Source organism: Cataglyphis hispanica, chromosome 4, assembly GCF_021464435.1.
Source record: "Cataglyphis hispanica isolate Lineage 1 chromosome 4, ULB_Chis1_1.0, whole genome shotgun sequence".
In the NCBI taxonomy this organism is placed as follows: domain Eukaryota; kingdom Metazoa; phylum Arthropoda; class Insecta; order Hymenoptera; family Formicidae; genus Cataglyphis; species Cataglyphis hispanica.
Genome location: NC_065957.1, coordinates 1,122,843 through 1,144,441, shown reverse-complemented (window position 1 = coordinate 1,144,441; position 21,599 = coordinate 1,122,843). Strand labels below are relative to the sequence as shown.

Sequence of the window (21,599 nt, the reverse complement as noted above, 5' to 3'; positions counted from 1 at the left end):
CGGAAACAGGAAAAAATCTTACCTGATGTTGCTTGTCTTGCACGGCATCAGGCATTCCCCACGCTGGTGGATCTATCTTATTCTGTTCATTCGGAGGGATTTCTGCCAGGCCAGGCGTTCCAAATTGTCCTGGCAATAATGCCAAGTTTGGTATAAGTGACAAAGCTGCGTTCCCGTTAGCTGGATAAGGTTGTTGGGCATCCACGTGACCCTATACATAACGAATAATTTACATAATCGCGTATGCTATACAGAAATTTTGCTTTTTTTAAAAACGCTTGATGTGCCATTTAAGAATACTGCATATTTCTATTTCTTTATATAATTATTTATTTTTTTAATTGCTATTAGAATGTTTATTCAAATTTTACAATTGAATTTTTTTTTTACTTTCTAGATAATTTTGTTTAAAATTCCAAATAAAATTTAGAGAATTTTTTTATGCACTGTAAAATGAATTTAATTATTTATTATGTGCACTTTTTAAAGTTTTATATTTTTGCGATATCACAATGGAAAAGTGAAGTTAATTAAATTACGAATATTAAGATTTGAAATACTATTGAAAAGAATTGAATGGTTTTCATAAAATGAGAATTTTTCATTTGCATTACATTTTATTAGCAAGAATTTGTACGCTTTCGTACGCTTTGTGATTGCTCTTTTCACTAACCAATTATCGATTATATATATATATATATATATATATTCAATATAAGAATGAAATCAATGCAATATTACAAATAATTATTTCAAAAGAGACAATCTTTATAAAATTCTTCGAGTTTTAATAAAATTTCAAGAAAATTATTTAATTTTTCAAAAAATTTCTCTGAGAATTCTAAGTTTTTCTAAATAGTAGACATCTTGTATTATTCATTATCTATCATTAGTCACTATTCTCGATATTGTAATATCCAATATAATATAATAAACTAAAGGAAATATTTGTATGATTTCCTTTAAGAAGAAAGAATAATAAATAAAGAAAAGTCAATAACATGGTATCATTTTTATAAAAAGTTTTGTTCGTACTTTTAATAATTTAAAAATCTAATTCCCTGCCTTCCCTCCCCCACATACAAAATTAAATGTAGTACAGATACGTATTCTTTCTTCCTTTCTTTCTCAATCTATGTTATGTATAGGTGTGTAGTAATTACATAAAGTATATGCATATACACGTACCATAAATTATTTATCGATAAAATTTAATCGTGCAAAAGCTAATCATTACCTGAAAGGTGGACTCCATCATCTGATGAAGCTCAGGGTCGACGTTGGGCATACGTTGATTGTAAGTGGAATTTGATCGGAACATCTGATGTCTGTCGATGCTGGGCGCCATATTGCAATTAGAAGGCCAACCTAATTTGTCATTGAGCATCCAACTAATAGTATCAGCATCTCCACCCGGACCCATGTTCGCCGAATAATTTTTCCATGCTCTCTCGGTACCGATCGGTCGTGGCACCTTACGATCCTCGATTTTTAATTGGTTCATCTCCTGTGTGACTTGTGCCGATGATGTAGGAGATATAGCCGGTGAACCACCGTTCTCTAAACTTGTAATTAGATCGATACTACCGCCAGGTTGCCCGCCGATGTTGGCCAAGTGATTAGAGAAACCAATCTGGCTCATCATGGGCTCCTGATGTGGCGGATAATTAGTATGTGGTGCTGGTGCAAATGGCCAACGTGTCTGAGCCGTCGTTGAAATACCAGTATTTGCCGTCGGCGTTGCACGTGAAGGTGCTTGATACTTTCCCAGTGGGAAGTTGCCGAGCATCGCTAAATTGTTGGATTGCATTGCGGACGGCGGTGGCGCTGGCACGGTAGCCGTGAACATATTGGCCGGGTGCAATGCCGATCCGGTGGCAGGATTGAACATTACCTGCGACTTATTGCTCAGATGTAACGAGCTGGAAAAGTCGGGAGCGCGAGGGTTCAATCTCGACATACTGACGGTGGTGTTGATCACAGAGGTGGCTGGCGCAATGGTCTGAGCGAAGCTCTGCATATGCGGGTGAAATGGTAGCAGGGGATGACCGGCGTTCTGGTTCTCGTTCGGCACCATTTTCAGCAGATTAGAATTTGGATGCTCGTAACCACCAGCGTTATTCGTTTTAAACAGACCAACGTCTAATCCCGGCTGTGATGTAGAGGATGGTATCACATGCGCCGTCGGTTGGTGAGTTGTCGCGGTTCGCGATGTCAAGTCACCTTGAAAGACTGTTGGCCTATTGTATTGCGCAGCTGCCATGTTTGTTCCCATATCAATATTCTGCTGGGGCATCATCGGTCTAGCTACCGCTAGACCTCCCGGTGGTTTATTCGGTAATGGGTGCTCGCTATAGCTTGTCGAAGATTGATATTGTGCAGATTGCATGGGATTGTTCTGTACGGAGCATGATACCACGTTACCGATCATATTAGCGGTTGAGTTTCCCGTGATACCTGGCTTGCTGGAAACTGGAGAACACATCGTTGTTCCACGATATCCAGGCGCTTTGGATGCATCCACCTATCCAATCAAGTTCAAGACGTATTTTGTTAATTTTAAAGACACAATAAATTGTAGTTTCTTAATACAATCTTGGATAAAAAAAAGAGAAAAATGTATGTATATTTATATGTATATAATTATAAGTAGGTGACTTATGAGTAAATAATTAAATACGAGTATGTTATGACTCGTACAAAACATTTTTAATTTTTCCGTTAAAGGACAATTTTTTTTTTTTAGATTTTAATTATTGACCTAATCTCATTTTTTTAAATAAAAAATAAGACTGCTTAAAAAATATTAAACATACCTGAGGTGGAGAACTGTCAAACTTAGCTGCAGACGAGTTGGAACCCGTATTTGACGATACACCACCGCCCGCAACAGTCGCGAAATTCATACCTTTCTGAGTTTCGTTCTCCCTTCCGCCCCACATCGACTGTTGCGTAACTTTGGTAAAGGTATCGTTAAATAAAGAATACTCGAGAGGTGTGCTACTAGGTAGTTGCTGCTGCTGCTGCTGCTGCTGTTGTTGTTGCTGCTGCTGCTGCTGCTGCTGCTGATGTTGTTGCTGTTCTTGCATAACAATTGGTGTTGTGCTACGAACAGTTTGTTGTTGCTGCTGTGCTGGCGATGGTGGCGGCAATGTTTGCGTCTGCGACGATACAGGTGGTGAAGATGTCATTCGAATGGAGTTGGTTGACGTTGATACGATCGAACTTTCCGAGCAGTTTGTCATCGCCCCGGTATTTGTAGCTGATGAAATCACGCTCGTTCCAGGCGGGTAATTCGACTTTCCAGGGTAACCGCTAATTGTCGGTGGGGCAGACAAAGTAGGCAGTGATCGGCAGTGTTTCGGCGACGTACTGATTACAGACTGCTGTTGCTGCTGGTTGTTGGTTGTATGAACAGTCGCTGCGGCCGACATAACTGTCACGACTTGAGCACCAGGCTTCTGTTGCTTATTCACAGGTGCGGCGTGAGTGGATTGCATGACCGTTGTGGAGCTATGGGTCGAGGCAGTGATTTCGGACAGCTTTGCCGCAAACGTCTGCGTCGTGTTAGTCGCAACGATCTTGGTTCCTGTTCTACCAGCAGTCATGATTGCACTTGTGTACGACATCGTCGTCTTGGTGTTTGACGAAGAGGCCATTTGCGCGGCTACAGCTTGCGCGCGCTTTTCTGCTACGTGCATATGTTTGTGATTATTTGTGATATAACCTATACAAAATATTTGATATAAAAATATCATATTTTTTCGTATTTAATTTACCTGCGGCTACGAGTCTAGGTGCTGTCGCACGTGGTAAAGAAGTAGAGAAAGCACTAGCAAGCTTAATAGTGGACGATGAACGAAGAGGAACCAATTGGCTTACAGTAGATACGCCTGAAGAATATCCTGGTTTATTAACTTGATTATTAGTAGTACTGGATGTTAGATTAGATGGTTTATTTACAGATCCAACTTTCGTTTTACATGCCTAAATGAGAAAACAATCAACTTATTAAATCGTTTTATTATATCAATTTATTAAATTATTTTATAATTATATTGTGTTAAAGCTTACCGATTCGTTTTATATGCTTACCGCCACTGTGGAAACAGATTTATCCCACGAAGAAGTTGTTATGACATTAAGCTTTGCTTTTGAAAGCATTTGCAATATATCCGCCTCAGGGTCTTTGATAAGTATTGATATCAATGTATGAGCGTGTTTTGTAGCTTCAGACGATCCCCTAAAAATAATAGATATGATAATTTAGAAATTGATAATCTTTTATACATGTGTATAAAACATAATGTTCAATACTTACTTAATCGTGATGATTCTTTCTCCTTGGCATTTACTTTGCTTTTCTACTTCAATATGCGCGCCCGTTGCAACACGAATAGCATTTATATTACTGCCACCTCTGCCTATCACTCGACTAATAGCGTTCGGCGGAACGGATACCTTTTTGGAACGGAATGGCGAATTCATAAATCTTCCCGAATCATCCGATTGTCCCCTAGAAAATTATGATGTATGTATTAAAAAACACGTCTTTATTTATAAAAATAAAATTATTTTTTTTTTAATTATACGAAAATCTGCACAAATACTTCTAAGGACATAGTATATCTTACTTTCGTACAACTTCCTTCCATCCTTCCTCGCGTTTTCCGCCTTGTTTAGGACTAGTGTTACTTATCTTGGTTAATGTATTTAGAGTATCTCCATCATATTGATTATTATTGAATTTTTTTCCTTTCCCAGGAACATAAGTTTCATTACCAGTCGCTTCGAAATCTTCCCTGTCAGCAGGATGCCTAGAGGATTCGAAAACCAATTGACCTTTCAATTTTCGATCAGAACTGATGGTAGAGGATGTCCTAGTCATAACTGAAGTTGTGGATACAGATACTGCACTGGCAATATTAGTCATAATTCGCCTATAAAAATCATAAATTACGTAACAACCAATACACTATGAAAAATAAAAATATTTAATATTTAATATCTGCATGCAAAATGTGTTTTCTAACAAATTTCTGACAAACTTCTAACAAATTTCTCTTTCGATATTACTAGTTCTGAGAATCTTCAAATTATAAAAAATAAAAATTAACAAACAGGAAATAAAGAAAGATTTTACTCACTTTTCCGAAGTATTATTTTGGGACTTGGTCGATGTTGCTGTGTTTTGAGATAAATTGTTATTTTGTGTAAGAAGTGTTTTGGGTGAACACTGCGGAGATGTATTCTTATCATTGTTATTAGGAGTATTATTCTTTTTTTTCTTCTTATCCTTCTTTTTTTCTCTTGCCTTTACATCATTGCTACTACAACTTCCTTGACTATTTGCATCTATTCCACTATCACCTTCCTCTCTATCAGGATCCTCTGGACTTCTGTTCATGGGTGATGGCACGCTCTCCATTCTCTCATCACCACCCTCGTGTTCACTGTCATCCACCCGATCGCATTCCTCATCGCCCGATTTCTTTCCGTTTTCCTCTTTGTCCTCGAAAGCTGTTTCGTTCTTCTTATACTCTTCGTGAAGTTTACGTTTCTCCTCCTTCTTCTCGAGCTTCTTTTTTTTCTTTCTTTCCCGTCTTCGCGCAGCGGCTGCCTTTCTTGATTCCTCTCTCGTTTTTTCCATATCGAGTTCTTCTAGCAATATGGTAGCGTTTTTGTTCGCCTTAGCAGCTTGTGTCTCTTTAGCCGCTCTTATTACTTTCACGCATTCTTGACACTTCTCCAAGAGTTCCTTGTCACTAACAGTTGCTATATACCTCGTCATCTCCTGGTCACTTGGGAATTGCGTTACATGATTCACCATCCATTTAACAACTTTAATGTGACCTTTTCGAAAAGCGGCCATCAAACAAGAAACCTAATCGTTACAGAAAATGATTGTCCAAGATTAGGAAAAACATAAGATCTCTTAGTAATGAAATTTGTGCACGTCTTTACCTTACGATTATCCTGCGAGTCGATATCTGCACCCGCATGATGCAACAGATCTACGACACTAAGATGACCGCCATTTGCAGCTAACCATAATGGGCTGTTACCCTTTTTATTTTTTACTTCGACTTGAGTTCCTCTGAAAAACAAAATGAAAAAGTTATCAAGACTGCGTTTCTATAAAAAAAATTCGATAACATGGAATAAACGCATAAAAAAAGTTACCTTGTCAATAAGAGTTCTACGAAACGGCAGTGACCTTTATCAGCGGCAATAGTTAGGGCAGTGTCGCGAGATGATGGGACAGGTGTTGCGTTAACATCCGCACCTTTGCTAAGTAACACACGGCCAACCTCAACGTATCCACCACTAGCAGCTTCCATTAGCGGTGTTAGACCAGTCTTTATAAAAAAAAAAGAAAAAATGATATTAAAGGAGTCATATACATTATACGTTTCATTTTAACATTAAATATGCTACCTTAGCTCGATGTTCAACATTGGCTTTTCGATCAAGAAGAAGACTAACAACTTCATGTCTTCCTTGGAAGCACGCGAGTGTCAATGCTGTGTTACGGTTTGTCTCGATTTGTGCATTAATATCACTACCCATATCCAACAGTAATTTAACTGCCGCTATAATAAAATCACTTATATTTAACATATTTTTTTAATATTAAAATTATATATATATATATACATAGAATTTCTTTTATACACATACAAATACAAACTGAGATTACTGATTAAACAATTTTGAATTTTAATTAATCAATTTCTTACCAGTATGCCCATTCATAGCAGCAAGCATAAGTGGAGATATACCCAATTTCGAGCCGGTACGAGAATTAATTTCAGCACCAGAAGCGAGTAGCAGCTTTATTATATTCACATATCCACCAGATGCCGCGAGACTCAAAGGTGTATAGTCAGAAACATTACGATGTTCTTTATTTGCACCGCGATTAAGCAAGTGCTCGACTACTTCGTATCTACCTCCGCTACACGCAAGAGACAATGGTGTATCCTTGGTACGTTCAGATTGTGCTTCAATGTCAGCACCATGATTAAGTAGAATATCGACTACTTTCTGGTGACCCGCTGTTGCAGCCAAAATGAGTGGAGTAAATCCTTTCTTATCTCTATGTTCTGCGATAAATTATATGTCAGCTTATTAATTTTATAAAAACTTGATAACGTGACAAGAATATGTATATCTTTTTCTCTTTCTTTATATTATATATTGGATATCTTTACTCTATATTATGTTGCGTTTAATAATTATTAAAAATTCTATATTTATATATTTCTATATAATAAATATTTTTCGTATATTAAATTATTTAGAAGAAACAATGATAGATTAAATATTAATTGCCAACAAGAAATATGGCAGATTTTACATCTTTATAACTTATCACAAATTTATCTGTATGATCAAATCTTCACATTGCTTCTTCAAATTACATTTACAATTACAATACATTATAATTCTTTTTATTACAATTATTTTTCTTACCTATAGCTGCTTTACGAAGAAGAAGAAGTTCAACAAGCTCTTCATGCCCTCCGGCACAAGCTAGGGTCAATGCTGTGTCACGATTACTGTCAGTTTCTGAATCAACATCCATACATGAGAATGGAGCAGGTGGAACTTGGTTAGTCGTGTATCCTCCGACTGTTGGAATATATTGTATTATTATGTATTGATCAATTGGTTGTACTATAGGTTACAAAAATTATAGTATATCATATAGTTCTTACCTGTCGCCGGATCTAGTTGATAATTTTGCGTCGGAAAATTGGAAGTCTGTTGAGCACTGGCAGTTTGTTGTTGCTGGCAAGATTGTTGCTGTTGAGACAGGAGAGGATATCTGGTCTTCTTATTCTTACCGGTAATCGGCGCAGTGTACATTTGTTTCTTATCAACGGCGGCAATGTTTGAAGAGGTTGTAGTAGCAGGTGCTTGAGTTTGGGTAGCGACTTGAACTTGATTAGTGGTACAAGTTGTAGATTGTGCATAACTGCTTGACTGATGAGGCGGTATACTGTCTATTATTCCCGTTGTTCCACTGACGGCTGGTAATGTTTGCGTAGGAAACGCTGGAGTAGTAAGAAAATTGAGGCAAATTAAAAATCGTTATAGCAAAAATTCAGCAACATTATTTGTGTTAAAGACATTTCATAAACATACTTATTTGAGAGGATTGAAGTAATAATTGAGGCTGAAAGGTATCACTGTTAATATGTTGCATACATTCGCGAAAATGTATGCTACCCTGGCGAAAACCTTCCTCGAAAGCTCTCAGACGATTCTTTATCGCTGGATTTTGCAACGATTGCGCATTTGTTAATTGTAAGCCCGCTGATATATCGGCTTCTATCTGGACACCAGCACTGGTTACTTGCAGCGATGGTAGCGTAGGTAAAGAGACCGACGGTACTGACAGCACAGGATTAGTGAAATATTCTTGAGTTACATGGGAACTTCCACTTTGCTGTACTATTTGAGTTTGCAAATGTTGCTGCTGCTGCTGCTGTTGTTGTTCTTTGTTATTCGACATATCCAATCTTTTTAACTCAAATTTTTCTTGATCTTCTATTGCTATATAAAAAAAAATTGAACACAAAATTAATTTTATTAATAAATTTTATTATTTTTCAAGTTTAAAAACATATTTACTATCAACTGCATCATCAAAATTGAGGGAGCGAAAAATTTCAAACGCATCGTCAAGTGGAAGATCTGGGTTATCCTCGAATTTCAACACTCTTTCATTAGTGGAGAAAGTTTTAGATTTTTGAGCCCCAGTAAGAAATGCGCAAGCGTTTTCTTTGTACTTTCGTACATCAGGATCCGTTTGCTCGGAAAGAATTTCTTGAGCTGATTGCTATGTCAAAAATGTATATTTTTTCTTAGTGTATATTAAATGTTTTTTAATGTAAACGAAAATGACGACAAGTAATGATTTAAGAATACATACCTGGCTATGCAAATGATGATGCGTAGAATGCAAGTGCGACATCAATTGAGTGGGCATTAAAATACTATTCGTATTATTACCGATTACATTCGTTTGCTGTTGTGAATGAGGTTGTTGGTGAGATTGTTGTGGTTGCGTTTGAGGCTGCTGGGATTGTTGTATCTTATACAAAAAAAAATATATATATATATATATATATATCCATTAAAAAAAAAAAATACCTTATATGTATAAATCTCTCATTAATATCATATTGAATGATATTAGAAGTGAGAAATTACATGTACTTTTGAGAAAATAAATTATTATTAAAAGTGCTTTTTTTATATTATTTATCATATACACTTGTATTCAATAAAATAAAATAAGATTCACTTTTTTAAGATTCTTGGAGTAATAAATAATCGTGTAACTAAAATTTAAAATTCAATCAATTATTAGAAAAGCTATTTTTGCTAAAAACAAGATTCGTGCAGATAAAAATCATATATACATTTACTAATGCAAAATAAAAAAAATCCATTTGTTTTTGGCATATTTTGCCATCCATATTATCAAAACAAATAAATAACATTTTAAAAAACAAATTTATTTCGATATACGACACAAAAAAGTTTAGACAATTTTTCGCATCTGACGTCATAATTCAATATTACTGCAATAAGGAAATAAGTTTTAAATTATTATTATCTAATATATATAATCTGCCACACTTAAAAATTTATCAAATTACAATAAAATATAAAGATAAGAGTAAAAATCTACCTGCACTTGATCCAGTTGGAGTTGCAATTGTTGATTGAGTTGCTGCAACTGTTGAACTTGTTGCACTTGATAAGAAGGATGCTGTCGTTGCTTTTGCTGATACTGCTGTTGAAGCCCGGCCATTATGGTGGCCTGTGTCTGCTGCAATTTCGCCATCCCCATACCGGACGTGGCTTTTCGTATGTTCTTTCCTTCTTTCTTGGACACAGGTTTGGCCTTTGGACGATCGCTTATAGCAGTATTTTGGCTAACGTCGCTGCTTGCAGTAATAGGCGATTGAGAAACAGCTATGATGGTCGGAGAAGTAGAAATGCTAGATGAACTCGGCGTGGTTATCGAGGAAGTAGTAATCAATGACATAGTAGCAGTCGTAATAGGCAACGATGCAAGAGACAACGGAGGCGAGGAAGGAAAAGAATCTGTGGGGAACGTTTCCATTGCGGTAGGAGTTACAGACATCTTCGAATAGTGTGCACCTTGCATTCCCATTAGCTTACTATCTATGTAAGCACTGCACACCAATCCTCCATCGCTAGTTCCTTGGTACATCAACGAATTGCCGGTCATACCGGTTGTACTGCAAACTAAGCCTTTAAAAAAAATGACAAAAAATATGATTGAAAATATTTGTATCTCTAACAAACAAATAAAGTTAAAAAAGTACCATGAGATGTTGATTGACCTGGTAAATCAATATTTAGCACGCCTGGTAGTAATGCCTCAGTCTCGCTAGGATCTTGTTGCTGGGATTGATTTACAATGGAACTTCGCGGACCAGAAAATAAATGTCCTGCACCCTTAATGTGCAAATCTCGCTCTACCCTCTGCAGATTAATTATATAATTTAAAAAAAAGAAAGACAATAATAAAATATAAAATATAATAAAGCTGTAAAATGTATTGTATCACATATTCTTTCAAGTGTTTTTTTTCTCTTTCTTTCTTTCTTTCTTTTTTTTTGCATCGTCAATCAAAGAATTTAAAATTTTTGTGTGGATATCATGGAATTTTATCGAAAGAATACGCAATAGTATATAGAACATACTTGTAATTCCTCAAGTATTAGTTGTTTATGAAGGATTTGCTCTTGTCTAGTATTTTTCTGACTTTCGGTTACATTTACTCCTTGTGTCGATGCTGTTGGTGTCGGACTAAGACTGATATTAGGTTCTGACAAACTTGTGAACCCTCCACTGCCTTTATCGAGAATATTAGTATCGTCCTTGGTGATAGCAGCTGGTTCTCCTGCAGGTTGCGAACGAACCTGTTGCGCTTCGGCAGAAGTAAGGCTCATATCGGGCATCATAGTCACTGATCGATTCTTTCTTAATAATGACTTTTGTGTATTATGTTTAAGTTGAAGATTTTGCGTTTGTTGTTCAGTGGTCTGTTGTTGTTGTTGATGCTGCGATTGCGTAGAAGTTTGTTGAGGATGAGGTACATGCTGCTGATGACTTATATGCTGCTGCTGCTGCTGCTGCTGCTGCTGCTGCTGCTGCTGCTGCTGCTGCTGCTGCTGCTGCTGTTGTTGTTGTTGTTGCTGCTGTTGTTGTTGCTGTGGTAATAACATTGGCGCAGATGCAGCATTATGGGGGGCACCCATCATAATGCTATGAGGATAATCCAACAAAAGTTGAACAACAGAAGTGTGACCACCTTTTGCCGCTTCTATCAGCATAGTAGAGTTATCCTATAATAGTTAAAATACTTAAAATTACATATCGATGAAAGTTATATACAAAATATTGAAATACTTCATTAATATTATACAAAACAAATTAAAAGATTAGTATAATATATAATGGTATAATATTATTAATATAGTACAATATTAATAATAATGTGTCGATCGTAATAATATTACATTAATCTTTTGTAAACATATATTTGAGTATATGTATATAATAAATGGAAAATATAGATTTTTACTTATATATTTCAAATACAACATACCTTTAATTTATGAAATGGATTTGCAGATTGTGCTAGAAGCAGTTCAACTACTGCGAGATGACCACCAGCGCATGCCAATGAAAGAGGAGTATGATCATTGTTTGTTGTTTGTCGATTAACATCAGCACGCTTCGAAATGAGGAATTGAACTGTACACAGATGACCTGCTCTACAAGCCTTCATCAGGGGAGTTCTACCTCCCTCTGATTCATGCTCCTATAATGCAGAATAAATTAATATAGATAATTCGTATTTCAATATAAAGACAAAGAAAAACTACACTTTAAAAAAATATCAAAATAAAAAAAAATTGTAAGTCCATAATTATAAAAAAAACATACTAAATCAGCGCCAAATTGTAGTAAAAGATCAGCAACGTCAGTATGACCATTCTCGCAGGCATATGTCAAAGCTGTATCCCCCGTTTGGGTCTGAGCATGAACATCCGCTGCAGATTCCAATAAATATCGCACAAGATCTAAGTGTCCCTCTTGCGCGGCCTCCATCAAAGGCGTCGATGCACCCAATTCTATATCTGCTCCCGCTTTAATTAAAAAATCGGCAACTTCCAGAAAACCGCCACAACAGGCCAAGGTAAGCGCCGTTTCTTGAGTTTCCTCAGTTTGGGCATTGATGTTTGCACCTATTTATTAATTTTATATTTATTTATATCCAATAATATTTATTATTTAATAATTCATCTAACATGCCTTGACTCAAAAGTAAAGCGACCATCTCTTCGTGACCTTCACGCGCTGCTTCCATTAACGGTGTGTAACCTTCATCATTAACTTCTTCGATGTTTGCTCCACGCTCGATTAGAAGCATAGCCAAGTCCACATGACCTCCACAAGCAGCTAATGTTAATGGTGATTCAAAGCTGTCCGTCGGCATATTTACTTGGGCACCTGAATCTAAAAGTAAACGAGCAACTTCCACATGACCATCCATCGATGCTTCCATGAGGGCTGTATGCATCTCATCAGTTTTATGCTCCTGAAAAATTCGCAGAAGTACTAATTTAAATAATTTAATTAATTAATTTTAATTTAAATAATTAAACAAGTAATAAATAAGAGTATGTATATAATGGAAGATGATACGAGGCTAGATTTGTACACCATCCATAGGATAGTGTTCAAAAGCACTATCTGTTCTATTTTTGTTCAACTTTCAATAAATAACAAAGACAGAACAACGGTTATATGTATACATGGGTGGTGAATTTAAACGCCGTCTAGCAGAGGCATTAAAATATCTGTAGACATTTTACATATTTTTCAGCCTAATAAATAATTGTTAGAAAACAATATTTGTATACTAGAAAAACATGTCAGATGCGAATGAATAAATTGAGACTCAAATCCGAGTTTTTTACTTTTCGAGCAACTGTTCTTATCATTGAGGTATTCAGATCTTATAGCTTATTACACTTTTAATATATAAATATAGTATATGACTCCAAAAAAATAATGGTCCTAACCAGTTAGTAGCTGGACTATATGTTAAGCGAGCAAACTTTGCTTGACATACTCAGCAAGATCTCTCTAAAGAATAAAATTTCCCACCATTTCATGAACAAAATTAGTATTCTTTGAAGTAGGCAAATAATATTAAATAATAATTGTAAATTAAAATTTATCATAAGGACTTCATCCAACACGCACAAGTATAGTTTTTGAATAATTCTTTATAAAATATACATGTGTGTATAAAAAATTTCTCTTTTTGAATTTTGAATTTTTGCTAAAAATTCCTTATTTATTCATTTATTTAATCTTTGATTATATTCAAAAACGATTAAATTTTAGAAATCTGTTTTTGGAAAACAGATTTGTATTAGAAAACAGAGAAAGTAAATCTTAGGTATATTTAATTCTTTGCACTTTTATTTGATACAATAAATGCTATTTGAAACGCGGTTTTAATCATTGCTCACAAATGTCCAAATACTTTTCTCTTTCAATAGGCATGTATCTATTTATCTGATTAAGCAATTAGAATAAAGACTTTTTTATCATGATTGTTCAATCAAACGGATTTGAAAATGCCAAGTGGAATGTGCTAAAAAACTTTTTAATATTCGTAGTATCAATTCAATATTTATATTGTATCCTTAGAAATATAGCCAATATCATAATAATCCTCATTCTGATGTTACATTAAAACCTGTATGTATTGAAAATTAAAGATTAAAATTTGACTAATCAGAAAAAAAGGAACTAAAATTTCATTATCTTGTTTGGTCAAATTTCAATTTTGGAACTTCAATCTCAATGTTCAATGTATAGTCTTCTGATACAGACTTAAGACATGGACAAAAAAAGATACATTACTATTATGGTATTTAGAAAACCAAAAAGTTGCATTTTTTTTTTTTTTTTTAATTATTCGTGTATCTTCCGAAATTTGTAAAAAATCTTTCATATCAGAATTTTGTCCACAAAAGAAAAACAAATTTCCTATTAACATACAATTATCGTTTTTCTGAATATGATTATTTTATTACAATCACAAAAAAATAAAACAATTATTGGTACCTGATCTGCACCAGCTTCCAATAAAAAGCGAACCATTTCTAAATGTCCTTTATAGCAGGCTAACGTTAATGCCGATTCTTTAAATTCATTGGAATGAGTATTGATGCCAGCACCATGTTCAAGTAAGATCTTGGCAACTTGAACATGACCAGCACTCGCTGCTTCCATTAAAGGTGTATGACCATTCTCATTATGATCTTCAACATTAGCTCCCGCTTCTAATAAGACGCGTACAACCTCTTCATGTCCACCAGCGCATCCATACATAAGAGGTGTATTACCTTCAATTGCGAATACATATATTTTGTAACAATATTATCCTCGACAAATTCGAAATTTTGATAATATTTGCAAATAAAACTTTAGTGCACAAATAATTAAAATAATCAAATATAATAAAAAAATAAATAACTAATGCTAGTAATTTTACCTGAAGTAGACTGAGCGTTGACATCTGCTCCGTGAGCGATCAACAAACTCACGATATCTACGTGTCCTGCACTGGCGGCTTCCATTAAGGGGGTACAGTCCCCTTTGATGCCACGATCTTCTACATTGGCATTCATCGCCAAGAGGACCTATTTTATAAAAACATGCAGTAGATGAGTTTTTCATTTATTCTTGCAAAATTAATTACAAATAAGTTTAACTTTATAATTGAACAATTTCTTGTTGCAAAATTTATCAAAAAAAATTAGTTCTTTTATATATCATAACACATATTTAATGATATAAATTGATAAAATATATTATAAATAGATTCAAGAAATTTACGAGAATTAAGAAATAATTGTAAATCTTAAATCTATTTTTATTGTAGGGTACATGCAGATTAAGTTATATACACATTTATTGAAATAATAAAAAAGTTCTTAGTCTATTTTATCAATCAATATTAAAATATAAATTAAAGCATTAAAAAAACTGGCTTATTTCGTTTATTTCAAGAAAGGAAAATAATTCTCACATTTAAGTCATAATATAGCTACAATGAAGAAATAGTGCAGCCTTAATTAAAGTAATTAAAAAGTTTTAGCTAAATAAAATTTATTTACGAGTTTTATACAGCCTGTAGCCTATAACACAAAAATATAACTGTAGAGTAGAAAGAAAGAAATATATTACAAATATAGATTTTGAATGTATAGCTTATAAAGTCAAACTATATTTATTTTCAAAATAAAAAGCAGTAGCTTAAACAGGATGTCTACTCAAATCTTGTAAAAAAATCCTTGATTTTTTAAGTATTTTCATTCAAAACTCCAGGTAAAGAAAAGATTTTAAAGATTTTGTTATGCAACTTTCTAAAATAAGTTTTTTTAGTGTATGTATTTTTGAATGTTTTTTATTCATGCAAAGAAAAAACATATTTATGTTTTAAATGCTGGCAAATGTACTGGAAAAAACTGAATAGTTTTTGTAAAATAAATATTTTTCAAAACCATATTTTTGGATAACCATATTTTCATTTCTTTTGTCATTAAAAATATTACTTAATAAAAAAAGATATACTGTCTATTCAATATTTTGTTAAAACATTGAATATAAACAGAGAGATAGATATATATTTATAATATATTTTAAACACACATAATTCACAACTTGGTTTATCGACACATTACAATAAGAAAAACTTATCAAAAAGAATTTTTTTTTAATAATCCCCGATTCTTAATAAAATTATTAGATCTCTATGAGAATTCCTTGATTTTTCCCAGGTATAAAGAAATTCTTGAGATTTCAAGGTTTTCCAGGTTTTTTTAAGAAGCAAACACTCTATATAGGTATCATTATTAAACAATGATATTCTTGCAATATCTAAACTGTAATATAATAATACACACATATATAAAATAAGACAATTTGAAACTATTAAGTAAAATATTAAGTTTAATTATATTATGTATATTTCTCTACTGATTTTTTGTATAATATGAGAATTACTGTGCCAATGTGATATTACAGCCATTCAAATTAATTGTTAATATAAATGATATGGTCAACTATTTGCACGAATACATTAATGCTTTTTTTTAAAAATAATTTATACAAAATTAATTTGACAATTCTATAATCAAATTTTATTTAATATTGTAAAAAATATATTAAACATGTATATCAAAAATTATTTATCCACATGTATGACAATGATGCCATGCACTCGAACAAAATATCTTTCAAACTTTATTTCACACAGTTCAATAAAGATTGATACAGAAGTAGAACTTTTTTTTTAAGAGAAAGAATATGACTGTTTTGATTCAAACCTGAGCAAGTTCGTAGTAACCAGCTGAGCAAGCTAAGGAGAGTAAGCTTTCTCCTTCCTCAGTAGTTTCATGAACGCTTCGGCCCTCTGTCAACAATTTCCGAACGGTACCAACGTCTCCGTCGGTGCACGCCTCGACGAGAGAACGCTTTTCGTTCGGCGTACGTGGATTGTCACTACGCATACGTGTTAATGCGGCCGCAGCCTCGTCCAATGCACAAGAAACACTAGATGTTAAACGTCGAAGCACCTCGTGGTCGGCCAAATGCTTCCCATCACCCGATGACAATTTTCCAATACCAGCTGCCTCAAGTAGTGCCTCGAGACGCGCTTGAGTTTCAGGGTCCACGGAACGCTCAGGATCCTCAGAAGTCAATAAAAATTTCGAGGATTCAGGATGATCTTCGTCCAATTCAACTTGATCAATCGCGAAACACTCCACCTAAAATCGAAATCTCGATAAAATACATAGCAATGCAAGAAACAAAGTTAATTATATATATATATATATATATATATATATATACATATAATTTTACACTTTATTTATTTATATCGGTTTTTCGTCACGAGAATTTTTAAAAATCTTGTACTTTATTATATCATAATAGACGAACAAAGGGATATGTAAAATCACATAAAATGGACGTCGCGATCCCGAAAATTGATCGTTATTCAACAGATTAATCGAGAAATGCCCCATAGAAGACACTCATTTTGTCTCTCTGTCTCACACTCACACTCACACTCACACTCACACTCACACTCACACTCACACATCACACATATACACATTCAGTATGACAGGATATTCGTAAAGATATTTCGATATCTATAAAGTATAATTTTGTATATAGAGGCAAGTGGCTAAGGTTGTACTGCGCGACGTTAAGTAACGTTTCAGCACTTTGACACTTGACTTCAGCGCGTGACGGTTTCTTCTCGGAGGAGCGGATCGCGACACCGATACTACTTCCACGACGGATTCTGCGTACACTCTCCACCGCATACCTGCGCATCGTACTCCCATTTGTTTGCTCTCTCTTCACCCCTCGCCACACGACATAATCGGCCGACGCTGCGCGAGGACGTTCGCGTTCGTAACTTGCGCGATGACAAGGGATGGATAGGCGATGTAGAGAGATTGAAATTGTGATTATTTCCACGTCATTGATGCACAGAGGAGCGTAAGTATGTATGCATGAACAAGGAACTCCGTGCGCGAACGTCGTTGATAGGATACGGAATAATATGGTGGCTCTGCTATCCGCGATTGCCTCCGCGAATACATTGACTAGCAGCAGCATACACAACACACACATACACACACACACTCATACACATAAATATGTACATATGAGAAAATATATATATGAATACGTACACAATGCCACGAATACACAGAAAGCGACGAGCGCAGAGAGATCGGTATATACGAGAGAGTTAACTAATAAGCTTGACAGGTTGACTCGCGCGACAGACACGGGCTAATCGACATCGCGAATACTCGCGGATATTCGCGAGAGCACGACGTATTACAAGAAATCCGCTAGATAGCGCACCAATTGAGATGTGAACAAACGTAGCAGGCATGTCGCGACTCACGGCATCGAATATATGTGTATATAAATACACACTATCATGTACATAACACGGTAATAACGTGTGCAAGATATCGGGATGTCTACTTGAATCTTGTAAAAAAAAAATTCTTTCTGATCTTTCAGATATTTTTGTTCAAAATATATATATATATATATATTCCCAATAAAAAAAAATGTTTTTTTAACGCATTTTCTAAAATGTTCTCATTGTATATCGTTTGTATATTGTATATTGTTTCTCGCTTATACAGACGAAAAACACAGAGCCCCTCAAATTTCAGATTCTAGATTTGCAAATGTACTGGAAAAAAAAAAACAACCTCATGAAATATTAAGCATGTTTCACTTGCATAAAATTTTCATTTTTTTATCACTATATTTTAAACATTCACAATAAAATTCCACGAAAATTCCTCTATTCTTGCAGGTACAAAAGAAATCGCAGAAAATTTCAGGTTTTCTATGTTTTTCAAGGGAGAGGACAAGTAGACACCCTCGTGTAATAGCAGGACAAATATATAAGCGTACACATCACGCATATAATGTGTACATGTGTTGCGTCTATATACACGTATGTGCGTGGCATGATATTTAAATATATTTGTATACGGCTTCCTGCGTGGCTATGCGCGCGCGTTTCATACACGCCGGACGGACGTGTGCAATATGTGTGCACACGCGCGTGCTTATGCGGGGCATACTAGCTTTAAACAGCGAGTATGTACCAGTGCTTCTATGTAACGCACAGAACGGACACTCGCGCGTACTTATTATACACACATTTATTCTCTTCCCTTCTCTTTCTCCCTCATACTCATTCTCTCACTCACTGTCTCATTTACTCGCTCTCTCCTTCCCCTTCCCTTTTCCCCCATTCTCTCTCTTGCTCTTTCTCTTTCTCTTTCTCTCGTGGAACATGCAGAGATGCCAAGAAGAATGGGAATGGCATTCGAATGCTGCATCTTGGCGGTCGCGTCGCGATACTCTCTCGTAGACATCAGGATCAAGTTGTTGCGAGATACGTATGCTTATACTTTAGAAGGAAAAAAAAAATGAAAGAGAGAAGATAAAGATGGAAAAGAGAGAGAGAGGGGGGCAATGAAAATTGCAGCTCGCAACAAATTGAGACGAAAGAGATGAACGAAAATGAGAGATCGACGTTGACAACTCGGTTTCCACGGCGGACAATATTATTAACACATACATATATTCGGTTATATAACTCTTCTTTCCCAGCGAGCGAATTTTCCACTGACATTCGTCCTTTCTTTTCTTCCTTCCTAACGTTACGCGAGAGTAACCATCTACGCACCTAGCCGCCAGCAAGACGAAAGACATTTGGTAGCTGGCTCAACATTGAAACAACGAGTTAAACTCTCTTGTATAATGGAAAAGGGAAGACGCGACCCAATATATTGGCGCGATAGCGAATCATCTTTAAAGCTAATATCGATTGACGATAATTGCTAGTTTTTCTCTTCCTGTTTACAAATCTAATTCCATAAAATTTTGCTGTATTTTTAGATATTAGCTATTTTTATAAATCATGATTTTTAAAATATATCTGCAGATCTATTCGTCTACTCGACTTTCCTCTTCTACATGTTGCATTTGAATGTAGATAAGTACATATGTAAACCTTTACAAGAGAATTATTCGATAATAACTATAAATAAATTACTTAAATTACAATGTTACAGAATCTGTTTTAGGTCCAGCTCTGTATCCAGTTAAAATTTGAGCTAAATTATCCTGATTTAGCAATTTCACGTCTTTTTCTATCTTAAGAAAATATATGATATTATTTTAATATGATTATATTTAAATATGATTTTTTCTGTCTTTCTTTTATTTACAATAGAATTTTGGAAAGGTTGATTTATAAAAATATTAAAAATGCGATCGTGATCTCAAAAAAAGCTTGAAAACCATTAAAGAGAAAAAAAAGATTTTAGACTACAGAAATGTGTTTAAAAAAACAAATATTAATATTAAAAAGAAAAAAGAAATCATGTTCTTTTTTTTTATTCGTCTCATTAATGCCTTAAATTCGTTCATTTTATGTGTTAAAATATTTTTAACATTAAATTAGCATTCAATGTTTATTTTGTTAGATTAGTTTTTATAGATTATAATTTTTTCTAAAATACAAATAAATAAGAAAAAAAGAAATCAAATGGGATTAATTAATCTTATTGTTAGTCCAACATTAGCCGCATTAATATGATTTAAATGAAATAATGTCAAACTAATGACAATTTTTATATGTTGTAATTATAACTATGTTGTCGGAATGAAAAAGAAAGAGGAAGCTAATTGAGGTAAGCGTTTCAACTAAGAGACTAGCCTGAAATATGGCCAGATAGGCTTTGGTTCTTGTCGGAATAAATAATTTTAGATCAGCGATTTTCAACATCTTCTTTTAGGTTATGCTCACGAGATGCATAGAAGAGCAAATGTAGCCACAATGTACGATCAGACATTTAGCCAAGGTTGCAAATCTTGATTAGTCTATAGATTAATTAACTAATTAGTTTTGTTCGCATTTTCGAACTATATGATTTGAAAACAATTAAATTTGATTTTCAGTTGTTATGTTTTATTTAAGCTTATTGCGAATTAAGAATTGCCTTATAAACAATTGAAAAATGCTTCACAATGTTTTATGCACGTAAAGTCCTTTCTCTCTTATACATGCTATATGCTAGATACATATACTCATGGTGTCTACTCAAATTTTGTAAAAAGAAAATCCCTGATCTCCCAAGTATTTTTATTAAAAATTTACCTAAAGAAGTCATTTCTCTTGTATACACATTATATATTGCATTCAGGACATCTACTCAAATCGTGTAAAAAAAAATCCCTGATCTCCCAAATATTTTTATTCAAAATTCCAAGAAAGAAATATTTTAAAGATTTTGTTATGCAACTTTCTAAAGTAAGTTTTTTTTTATTGTATATGTTTTCTAATGCTTTTTCCTTGACATGAAGAAAAAACAGAGTCACTGAAGTTTTAAGCACTAGATTTGCAAATGTACAATATGAAAAAAACTGAATAACTTTTATAAGATAAACAAGTTTGCATAACATTTTCATTTTTAATTTCAAATATTACTTCATATTAAATATTTTATTAAGATATATATATATATATATTTTTTTTAAATCCATAATTCACAACTTGGAATTCATCAACTGCTTACAACATAAGAACACAATTATCAAAGAGAGTTTTTTTTACAAATATCAATAAATGAGAATCCCCCGATTTGGTACACATAAAATCCCTGAGGATTCCAGATTTTCCATATTTTTCCAGAGAATAGACATCCTGTAAGACCAAAATTATCAGACAATTTTTTAGAAAACTTCATATCCTAATAAAATTTCATCAAGTTCTTAATTTTTCAGATACAAAAATCCCTGAGAATATATGTATATATTCTAGGTTTGTCTATGTTTTCTCACGAGGAAGTAAACACCCTGTTAGTTCATGAAAATTTCGTATTTTATCAGCTATATGATTA

At 34.2% G+C, this 21,599-nt stretch overlaps 1 protein-coding gene across 18 annotated transcripts in view; it reads right to left on the bottom strand.

Annotated features, from left to right (window-relative positions):
* LOC126848908 (ankyrin repeat and KH domain-containing protein 1) overlaps positions 1–21,599 on the bottom strand; it is a 39,985-nt gene that overhangs the window by 2,921 nt on the left and 15,465 nt on the right. For 4 of the 18 annotated variants that reach the window (XM_050590227.1, XM_050590233.1, XM_050590238.1 and 1 more), the window contains exons 8-27: positions 10,752–11,396; positions 10,371–10,530; positions 9,707–10,296; positions 8,942–9,103; positions 8,641–8,848; positions 8,152–8,562; positions 7,722–8,060; positions 7,477–7,635; positions 6,741–7,106; positions 6,439–6,593; positions 6,184–6,359; positions 5,965–6,097; positions 5,148–5,884; positions 4,635–4,940; positions 4,322–4,516; positions 4,096–4,243; positions 3,780–3,987; positions 2,817–3,691; positions 1,238–2,524; positions 23–211 (exon numbers count right to left, since the gene is read on the bottom strand). In XM_050590227.1, the coding sequence (XP_050446184.1) occupies positions 23–211; positions 1,238–2,524; positions 2,817–3,691; positions 3,780–3,987; positions 4,096–4,243; positions 4,322–4,516; positions 4,635–4,940; positions 5,148–5,884; positions 5,965–6,097; positions 6,184–6,359; positions 6,439–6,593; positions 6,741–7,106; positions 7,477–7,635; positions 7,722–8,060; positions 8,152–8,562; positions 8,641–8,848; positions 8,942–9,103; positions 9,707–10,296; positions 10,371–10,530; positions 10,752–11,396 (7,449 nt within the window). Of the gene's footprint in view, positions 1–22; positions 212–1,237; positions 2,525–2,816; positions 3,692–3,779; positions 3,988–4,095; positions 4,244–4,321; positions 4,517–4,634; positions 4,941–5,147; positions 5,885–5,964; positions 6,098–6,183; positions 6,360–6,438; positions 6,594–6,740; positions 7,107–7,476; positions 7,636–7,721; positions 8,061–8,151; positions 8,563–8,640; positions 8,849–8,941; positions 9,104–9,706; positions 10,297–10,370; positions 10,531–10,751; positions 11,397–11,659; positions 11,876–12,000; positions 12,303–12,369; positions 12,656–14,199; positions 14,481–14,629; positions 14,778–16,466; positions 16,908–17,372; positions 17,450–17,476; positions 17,627–17,849; positions 17,952–21,599 lie in introns of those variants that run through there. The other 14 variants (XR_007687323.1, XM_050590224.1, XM_050590226.1 and 11 more) reach the window with 12 other exon arrangements.